Source organism: Xylocopa sonorina, chromosome 7 (assembly GCF_050948175.1).
Source record: "Xylocopa sonorina isolate GNS202 chromosome 7, iyXylSono1_principal, whole genome shotgun sequence".
Lineage (NCBI taxonomy): Eukaryota > Metazoa > Arthropoda > Insecta > Hymenoptera > Apidae > Xylocopa > Xylocopa sonorina.
The window spans coordinates 11,695,331-11,705,446 of record NC_135199.1 but is presented as its reverse complement, the minus strand read 5'-3'; the positions used below and the strand labels follow the sequence as shown (position 1 = coordinate 11,705,446).

General features: G+C 53.6%; 1 protein-coding gene across 1 annotated transcript; it reads left to right on the top strand.

Annotated features, from left to right (window-relative positions):
• The first annotated feature begins 4,293 nt into the window (after window positions 1-4,293).
• On the top strand, window positions 4,294-9,717 carry Dfd (homeotic protein deformed). The gene is made up of 2 exons (XM_076897827.1): window positions 4,294-5,263; window positions 8,934-9,717. The coding sequence occupies exons 1-2, from the start codon at window positions 4,315-4,317 to the stop codon at window positions 9,623-9,625; spliced, it is 1,641 nt and encodes a 546-aa protein (XP_076753942.1). The 5' UTR covers window positions 4,294-4,314; the 3' UTR covers window positions 9,626-9,717.
• Window positions 9,718-10,116: the final 399 nt, after the last annotated feature.

Sequence of the window (10,116 nt, the reverse complement as noted above, 5' to 3'; positions counted from 1 at the left end):
CTGAGAAAAACGTCCAGTTTTTTAATCAAAGCTAACTTCAAGAAGGATCTTTCAAAGTTCTACAGATATAGCTGCGTTCACGAATTCACAACGCAATTACGAAGCATTCACAGTGATCGTGGGCGATCGATCGACCGAGCGTAACCCAGAAGGTCCGCCTCGCTCGACGCCAAAAGAAGAGTAAGAGGGTTGGACGGTGGAAAAATGAAAATTCGCCGGTGATTCGCGATCGTGTCGCGAACGATCAACAAGTAAAGCGTAGCAGGCCCAGTAATGAAGCGATGAAAGTGATAAATCGCGATGGTTCCACCCTCAGGGCCGGCCGGCGGCGTATCGCGTTATTAAAACTTTCCTAATGGCCGATAATAAGCAGCCGGCCGGTCGGGATTGATATTAAATCGTAAACTACCGCGTTCCCATTTATCATTATCACGACGGAACTCGGTGGTTCGCGGCGCGCGACGCCTCTGCTCGCGGACCTAGCCGGGGAATTCCAGCCAAACGGGTTTCCACGGGAAAGCGCTCCCGTCGAACCGCGAGGATTCTTTCGCGTCGCTGTAAACGGAACGCAAAAACCGCTGTCATTATACGGAGAGATTCGTGGATGTCTGATTTTCTTCGTAAATTGCGTGTATCCGATGGTCTATGTGTTTTCTGCGGCTGGAGAGTTTCGATTTTTTGGTCGCCGCGGTCGCACGTTACGCGAGTACGAAAGGTGGTTCTAGCGTTGCGGATGAATCGCTTTCTCTGTCGGAGAAAAATCGTGCTTCTTGCGCAGAACTTTCTGCTAATCGGAGACCGCCACGTTCTTGGAATGTTTCATTGGAAGTACCGATATTTCAGACCATGAGAGTATTATACTACTTGCTAAGAAACAATTCGAAACGCGTGGATGCTTGTCTCGTTTGTGGACACGTTCGTGCGGTAGGGTTGAAGATCGCCCTCGCATGTGCCAGTAATAAACGCGTGTGCCATCGAGAATGGCAGAAACGAAAGAATGGTAAATCGATGAACCCTTCGCATATTTCTGTACGACAAATTTTACTGGCTGAAAAGATTTGTTTCAGGGAATCGGTAGACGTTGGATTTCACAGTGAAATCACTGAGCCGTGAGAGATTAATAGCGTATATCTATCTTCGGTAATAGCTCATCGTTCATTTACGAGAAGCTATCCCTTTTTCTGACCACTAATTCACTCTAATCTAACCATGGCAAAGAAGTCGAACGCCTGGGCACTCGACGCTGCTAAATCCACACGGTTTCACATAATTCCCGTAGCAACAATCGCGGAGAAAGTTTCGCCCTTAATTCCCTGGGTCCACTCGAGGTCCCCGGAAGCTCGTGACACACGTGGCGACTGTCGGTGAGCTCTCATGGGCGATCTCGCGATAATCGCCATCCGGGAGATCGCGACGGCTGCGGGGGTGGAAATGAAAGGAGACGGAGAAAGAGAAAGGCGAGGGAGAATCGAGAGGGAATCGTCGTTGACGAACTACGGTTGCAGGGGTGGCTGTGGGTGTAAAAGGAGGGTGTCATGCCGGCTCACCGGGAAAAGTGATTGATTGTGTTTCGCCGGAAGAGCCGAGAAGAGGAGCGGCGGCGTGGACTCGAAGAGAAACCAGGACGTGGGCGGAGGGTGGAGAGCACGGGCGGAAAGACGGAGAAAGAAGAAACGCTAGCAGAAGACGGTGGTGTCGCGGGGTAAAAGAAGAGGAGGGTAACTCGTAGAGAACGTCGGTTGATGGAGACAGAGAGATCGAGCCGCAAAACGAGGAGACAACGTCCGCGCAACCCTCTTCGCTCTCGTTCTACGTCATCCGCAAGCCCCTTGAACCCCCGTCGCAGATTCCACTCGACGCGACGTTCCTTTCGTTCCGAAGTGGCCGTAAGAAAAATAGAAATAAGCCGCGGCGTCCTATCTTGGCTAACGAAAAACCTCGACTCGAGGAAGCGCGGCGAGCGCGGCCCGGGAAAAAAACAGGTGACGCGCTCTCAGGGCTCGGTGAATCGCCGCCCCTTCCTGTTCTCCAGCTTCTTCTTTTCAGCTATCCTCCGCCGTTGGGAAATATTGCCAGGATGCCTTTATTGTCGCTCTTATAACGAGCTGACGATATCGCTGGGGCTACTCGAGTATTTCTCAACCATTTCTTGTCGACTAATTCTTGGGGTTGTAACTCGGTGGATGACAGGTTTCCTAATTTTTACTCCCTGATTATATTCTCTATTCTCACTCGTTATCCTCCGAGGTATCGAAAAACTTTCTTCTTGGATTTTCTAAACCGCTGTAAATTTCACCTGCGAAACGCTGACCAAGTAGCCGAAGGCATCGACCTCCTAGCTCCAGTAGCGAGCCACGTCGAATAAGAAAAGCGCGATGCGAATCGGTACAGTGGTCTGTCGAGAGGAGGCTCGTCGTGGCGCATTGTCGCGGCACGGCAAAACAGAGTGAGTGTGCTCTTTGTGTAATGACTCGGCGCTTTATACGCTTTGCTCCTCGCGAGCAGCTGATCGCGAGTAGACGTACTTGACCGAGTGTAGCGAGACACTTGTAGAGCACTAATATAAACACGCGGCGAAAGAACGTGGCAGCCATTACTTTCAATTCGGACCGCGACGAATGTTCGCTTACGTAACGCAGTCGCCGGATGGACTACTGAATCGTAAGCGGTTCGACGATTGATAAGCTCGCGCGAGCGGAATGCTATTGAAGAAACGACCAACCCGTGAACGAAACGAGAGCCTCGCATCGGCGAATTAGAGCGGCGGCGCTGATTCGAAGATTTCAGCGGACGCGCCTAGGTCAGACCATTACTTAACCTTTCTACTTACGCGCTCTACTTCTCCGGACAGACGGGACCATTCTACTTGCACTCGAAAGCGTTCGCCACCGCTTGGAATCCCCGAATATCGTAAAATCTCTAGTTATCCCCAGCGTACATACCCCAATTAGCATCGCGATACCATTTAACCCCCGAATACGAGGGCCACGATAAAGTTGGACGCGACGTCGTCGAACGGCGTCGTTTCGCGTCGTGCATTGACCACGCTCGCGTAAGATGGATTTCAGAAGGATGGAGGCGGGTTAAGGAGATCCGTAGGAGTGACTATACGGTTCTAGGTACCCTCGAGTATGGCCCCATAAGGGCACGGGATCCACGCTCTCCGTGGCAGGGGTTGGTCTCGCGCTACCGCGGAGTGGGGCTGGCTGGCGGCGTAGTAAGAGGAACGCGGCGAAGAGGGGGTGCCCCGGCACTCCGCAACGGCTCGTAGCCAGCCGGCCTCGTCGGGCCTGGAGGGAGTTGGGAACAGAGTTGCCGGAGTTGCCAGACGAGTTTCTGCCGAGGCAGGACGAGCTCACTTTCATGGCTCTCTGACAGCTTGCTCGGTGCTCGACGGTGCCTTCGTCGTCTCCTCGGGTCCGCAAGTAGCTACGGCTGTGTCAAGTGAATGGGATCGATCGGAATTCGAGGACGCGTTTCGTGAACGGATTCTTCCCCGGGCGGAGTTGACAATTTCATGAGCGATCGCCTGCGGGAACTATTCTCGATGCGTCGCGGGCACTCGTCGTTGTCATCGTCGTTGGAACAGTGAGCAGTGTTTAATTCGAACGGTGGACAGAAAAGAAAGGAAAAAGAACGGAAAGTAACGGAGGATTGATAGAGAACAGCGTCGTAGAAGAGAACGGGTGCGTAGAGAGAAGCTGAGCGACCGTCGCTCACCGAGTAGACACGAAGAAAGAAGTTGGTGCACCTGCCGCAGTGGTTCTCGTGGCGCCACTCACGTGTTGCATGCGTGCCGTGCTATCCATCATGGTCGCGGGCTGGGAGCGGCTCTGATTGGTCGGCGCCGCGGTCACGTGGTATGGTAATTGGGCTTCGGTGGGCGGGAAGGAGCGAACGAGGCCGCGGAGCTTCGTGGAAGATCGCAAAAGTGGCGGAAGGAGAGGAGAGGATAAGCAGCTGTCCACCGGGAGTCTGCTGCTCTCCGTGGTCTTGCTCTTTTCGCTTGTTTTCTCTCCCCCTTGCCTTTCTCCCTTTTCCGCCGTCTACGTCCCTCGACGCGGCACTCTTTCCCCTCCGTTGGTGGAAAAAGTCACCCTGTTCGGGACGGGAGAGAAGGGATGTCGGGCACGGGCCACAGTGCAGTGAGGTGTATACGCTTCCGACAATGAATATCATCAACATGGAACCGTGCGACTCTATGAACTAGCCCCGGAACGACCACCGGAGACCGACGGCGAACCGTAACGGGACAGTGACCAGGCTGCGAAATTCTGATCGGTGGTTGTTCGAGATCGAAGAATCCGCGCGAAGATGAGCTCGTTCCTGATGAATCCATCCGCCGCCGGTGGATATCATCATCACCAGCACCAACAGGCAGCAACCAGTCACCATTTGGCGGCGACCTCCGTGATGGTGGACCCGAAATTCCCCCCCAGCGAGGAGTACAGTCAGAGCAACTACATCCCGTCCACGGGGGCGGATTTCTTTCCCGCCACAGGCGGTGGCCACCACCTGAATCATCCGCAATCGCATCAGCTCCAATACGGCTACCATCAGCACCATCACCAGGCGGCGTCGACTCCGTACGGAGCGTCGTCCGCGGTACAGCTGAACGGCGGCTACGCTGGCTACGGTGGCTACTACGGTCCGCATCATCCCCATCACCAAGTGCACGCGGTACACCATGCCAGCCTCCATCCTCATCACCACGCGGTGGGCGCTCTCGCGATGCCGCCGGAAGCCCAGCAACCGCCGCTCACGTGTCCATCCTCGATGCAGAACCAGCAACAACCGCAACAACAGCAACCACCTGTGTCCGCGTCCACTGTCCTCGGCTCGACACCGCTCTCGCCTGGTATCATGCAGAATCACGTGCAGCCGCCGGACAGTCTTCAGCATCATCAACAACAGCCGAGCCAGCAGCAGCAGCAGCCACCGCACGACAGCAACGCGTGCAGCCCTCCGAGTTCTGGCCAGTTGCACCGCGACAACTCGCCGGATCTTCAGCAGCAACCAGCCGCCGCCGCGCAGCAGTCTCAGCATATACAGACCGCGCAGCAACAGAGCCAACAGCAGCAGCAGAGTCAGCAGCAGTCGCAGCAACAGCATCACGTGGACGACGGCTCCGATCAGGACGACATGGAGGACGATCAGATGATGGACGGGTCGCCGGGGATGATGGACGAGGAGGAGGAGGACGAGGAGAACGGGGACCGTGTGATTTATCCGTGGATGAAGAAGATCCACGTTGCTGGTGTCGGTGAGTTGAGACATTGAATTCCTCTTTACGCGAATACCTCGGTCACGCCGTGAAACGGGGGCTGATAATTCGACGTCGCAGCCTAGCTCGATAGTAGACGATGGTTCGATCTTTTAGAGATTAAAGTACTCGTAGGGTCAGCTTGAGGAATTGTAGGAGAACATTTGGAGGTAATAAGATCGCTAGGTGTCGAAGAGGTCTGAGAATCTTTGTCCGTCGGATCATTGCACTCATCGATGTCAGGCTTTACTATTTGACAAATTTTTTCACGCTCACGATCCACTTTTCGTTAACGCATCTTATTAATTTATGTTGAAATCTTTACCTTCGTCGTGTTCGATTTTTTGCAGCCAACGATACACGATTTCCCCATCCTGCTTTTCTCGTGTTAAATCAATGACAATAAAAACATCGTCGGAATGCATTCATCGTACACGGCTAAGTGTATGACAAACCTCTGAGCGCATTGTTGCAAGGTCTACCTGCGAGACTAATGTACTGAGGCTGCAAGGTGATGCGGTACCGAGCAGCCAGAAGACTGATGAGCCGCAATTTATCGTTGCACCTCCCGATCACCTGCGCGAGATTTTAGAAGCCTACCATTTACCACCTATTCGGTTACGCCTAGTGTCGCCATTCTTCATCGTCGTACCGCACGTCAGGTTGAGAAATCGTGAACCACGGGCACTGCTCTAAACGCGTACTAAAAAAAGAGGCGAGATCGACCGAGATTCGTGTCATTGTTAAGGATAGGATCGAGGCGTTGCTCGATCTTGACGAAACGCCGCGTTGTTTCAATAATACCTAAACATTTCTGATGGTGGAACTACCGATTATTCGAGACAGGCAGAGGTCTCGTATCCGCATCTCTCTGTCCGTAAACCCGTCGACGAGATCGATACCCAGCCGATCGAAACGCCGAGGAATTTCACGATCGCACGGTGCACGAGTCCGCATAGAGGATATCGTTCATTGAGAACGCATCGACGAGAATGGCGCGAGTTAAACGCGCAGCGAGCGTTCCGGCCCGCTGAAGGCGTTTCGTCGAAGGATTATGAATCCTCTTTGAGGATTTTTGCAACGTAATATCCCACAGAATTGGGCTGGCTTCGCGGCCAGAAACTTCTATTCCGTTCTGACCGGGGAAAGTGCTGTTCATTCCAGCTTGCAACTATTTCGCTTTTGAGCACGTTCCACCGGGCTACTATCGCCGGCGAAGTCGAATATCATAATTCATATTCCCAGGTAACAAAAAATATCCCCGACGAAAGAAACGCGGGGCGTCCTCTATGCGAAACAAGTTTTTAACGCGCCGTTTCACCGTAACAGACGTTCCCTTTGTACCTTTTTCTTCGTTGCAACCCCTATTCCGCGTAGGTGGATGCGAAAATTATTCAAATTCCCGGGAACACGCTCGATTCATTATTTTCCGCTACACTCTATTTCTCGAGTTCCTCTTTGAACGCTTCGAGCGAACGTTTACCAGCTCTTCGTTCGCCTTCCTACAAATTTCTACAGGAAAGACAAGTACCAGATGCATCTCCGTCCTAGCATCGTCCCATCGATAGAGTTTTCGAATTCTCTCGATTCATCTCTCGCCGACGTCCATTCCAATCCGAAGGCGTACTCGCACCGTGCATTTCACGAACTCTCCAGCCGTGTACCGCGTGGCCATTTTTATCCGACGTGGTATCATTTTCGCGCATAGCACGATATCCTCACGGTCCAGCAAGGTCTGGTATGCGTGTCCGTCGGCCTGTCGGGGACTGCAATCTCTCCCCTGTGGACGTCGATGCTCGACGACCGGACGCTGCTGTTAGAAGGGGCTCCCCGTGCGGACCGTCGGTCAGCTCCGGAATGGAATGTGTCTGCACAGATTCTAAACTGAACTCGCCGCTATGCTTCCTCTATCGTGCCTGTAACGGACCACCAAGGAACGCTTCTAGCGGGGATTGACGTCGTCTGCGATACGGCCAACCGATCGATGCACGAATCTCTTACCGCGCCTCACCTTCGCCGCGACCCGAGCCACGATGGTCAGCTCCGATACGACCAGGCCTCGACGAGTCTACGAGTAGGAAAATGCTGGAAATGCGTGCTCGACGAACGAGTCGACGGCCAACGTGGAACGACTTACCAGTTCGTTACGAAATTCAGATTGGACGAGAAATCGAATCGCTGCGTTAATTATCGAGGCGAGGATTAAGAGTTTTAAGGGCAGCGATACCAACCGAATGAAAGTAAAGTCGTGACGAAGTGGAATGGGTGTAGAGCAGAGACTAATGCGAGAGTTTCGAAGGCAAAAAATGACGATAGGAAAATTGATAGCTTAGTTACGAATATCGCGGATATGCTTGTGAAATGCATCGCGTCGAAAAACGCTCGATCCCGTAAAAAAAAGTTATAGATCTGTAGCGTGCAATGCAAACATTGTTCTTTTTGTTAATTAATTTAGCCACGTTTCTTTGCGTTCCCCTTGCAGCTGTCGAGCGTTTCCTTGTACCGACCGTACACACGTATCCGTAACACAGATATCTTCTGACTAATGCTCAGCGTGTGACTCGCGCAGTGGCATTTCTCACGAGCATTAAAAAATGAACGCATAATGCATACAGGAACACCCCTATGAAACACGAGCGAGATCGATGCCATCGAATTGAATTTACGTTTGCACATCGGTGCTTCATCATCGTTGTTTCGACTTTCCGGCCGGTGAAAGATGCCCGCTTCGAGTTCGACAAGCATCGCGGCTACTTGCGCCGCGGCCTTGAAACGTTCGATTGCGAAACGCGGTGCCGGTCGCTCGATGCGTTTCTCCGGAGAACGACGCCGTCGGTGTTGGTGCACGTGTCACGGTTCTTTATCCGGTGCGATCGGCGATCGTGCGTTACGGAGACCCGGGGCGTGTGCCAGTCGATGGGAACACGGTGCCACGAGAGTATCGACGATGGCGTACGCCTTAAAATAATGCCACTTGTCACCGGGCTAAGCGAGCAACCGTTCACCAAACCAGTAACGAACGTAGCGTCGAGGCATCGCGACCGAAGAAATGTTCGTCTGGTTATTAATTGACAGACAAGTTCCTACTTTCCACTCGCTACGACAGTCTACTTTCGGTCGATTAATTCTCCTCCACGATCAGATAAGCCCTTCTGCCGATGGGGTTTCGCGAAACCTTGGTCTTCCGCTGCGCTGTCTTCCGTTAGACGGGTAGAAAAACGTCTGTGCGGTGTGAAAAGTTGGTCGAGAGGAAGCATCGTCGATGGCGACGGAGGATCCGCGATGGAACACACGTCGCATCGAACGAGTCGTTCGAAATCGTGCATAGGGTTGTTTATCAGACGTTGCTGGTTTTTGTAGATGTGCGAGATAAATAGAAAAAAAAAAGATCGCCGATTTGCACACACGGAACGGATAATTGCGCGATATTGACGTACGATCGCTTGTGTAAACGGTCGGGTATTTGTGTCGCGTCAGTTTCTGTCGATAGACAAGGTCGAAGCAATTACTTGGCATTTGCTGAAACTCCGCGGCGTCCGCTGTTTATTCCTCCCGTTGAGTAAGAAAAAGACGCGTTATTCCCCCGCGAAATGATACTAAATATGAACCACGTTCTGGTCCCCAGAAGGCAGTCGACTAACGCGGCCCGATCTCTGTTTGGTTCTTGCAGCGAACGGCTCGTACCAGCCGGGGATGGAGCCGAAACGGCAGAGGACCGCGTACACGAGGCACCAGATCCTCGAGCTGGAGAAGGAATTCCATTACAATAGGTACCTGACGAGACGGCGGCGGATCGAGATCGCCCATACCCTGGTGTTGTCCGAGCGGCAGATAAAGATCTGGTTCCAGAACCGTCGGATGAAGTGGAAGAAGGACAACAAGCTGCCGAACACGAAGAACGTGCGCAGGAAGAACGTGAACGGGCAATCGGCGCCGCCGCCAGCGAAGCCAGGCAAGACGCCGGCGACCAGGTCGAAATTGGCCACCGGGAACAACAACAGCCAGAGGAAGAACAACAACAACTCGCCGTCGAGCGGTATCGACGGCGGTGGCATGGAGACGGGCGTCGGTTTGACGGACATGTCGGACGTGCACGCGGTGAACGCCGCCCTTCCGCACGCGAGCGTGGTGCACCCGAGCTTCCAAGGTCACCCGCATCCCCTGGCCCATCTTCAGGCGCAGCTGAGTCATCATCATGTGGCCGGCATGATGGAGGGCCCAACGGGAGGGCCGTTGGGCCACATCGGCTCCGGAAGTATCAGCCCTCTGGCACCGGCCACTAGTCCCTCCGGTTTGTCGCAGGTCTCAGTGCCGATCCCGCCGCCGGCGATTAAGTCTGATTACGGGCTGACGGCGCTGTAACATCCGTTTGGCGAACCGGACTATTCGAGTCGGCTGTCGAGTTTCAGCGCTGCTGGCCACGGTTTCGTTGCCGTTTGGTCCTAGGGGAGCGACGTTCTCTCGATGGACGACGCGTAAGGGTGCAACCCTTTCGTATCTTGCTACGATGCGTGATCGTCGTTCGATGGATGATCCGTGGGATGGAATGGACGCACGAGATGCTAGAAGCCTCGACGTGGCTTCCGTTACGATCGACGGTAGTTCTCGATGACGAATTCTCGTAGAGTCTCGTCGCGTTCGAGGTGATTCGCGCGGATTGATCGTCTATTGTGACTGTCCTGACCGAAACGGTGAGCTGAATGCGCGGGGGACCGAACGCGGCTGAGACTTCCTGCGATCCTCCGGCTCTCCTTCTCGAAGGGACGGCTGAGTCATCGTCATCTGGATGATACAGCGAACGATCGAGCGGCTGGCCTGGTGGAACAAACGATCGCTGACGGTGTCGGTTACCC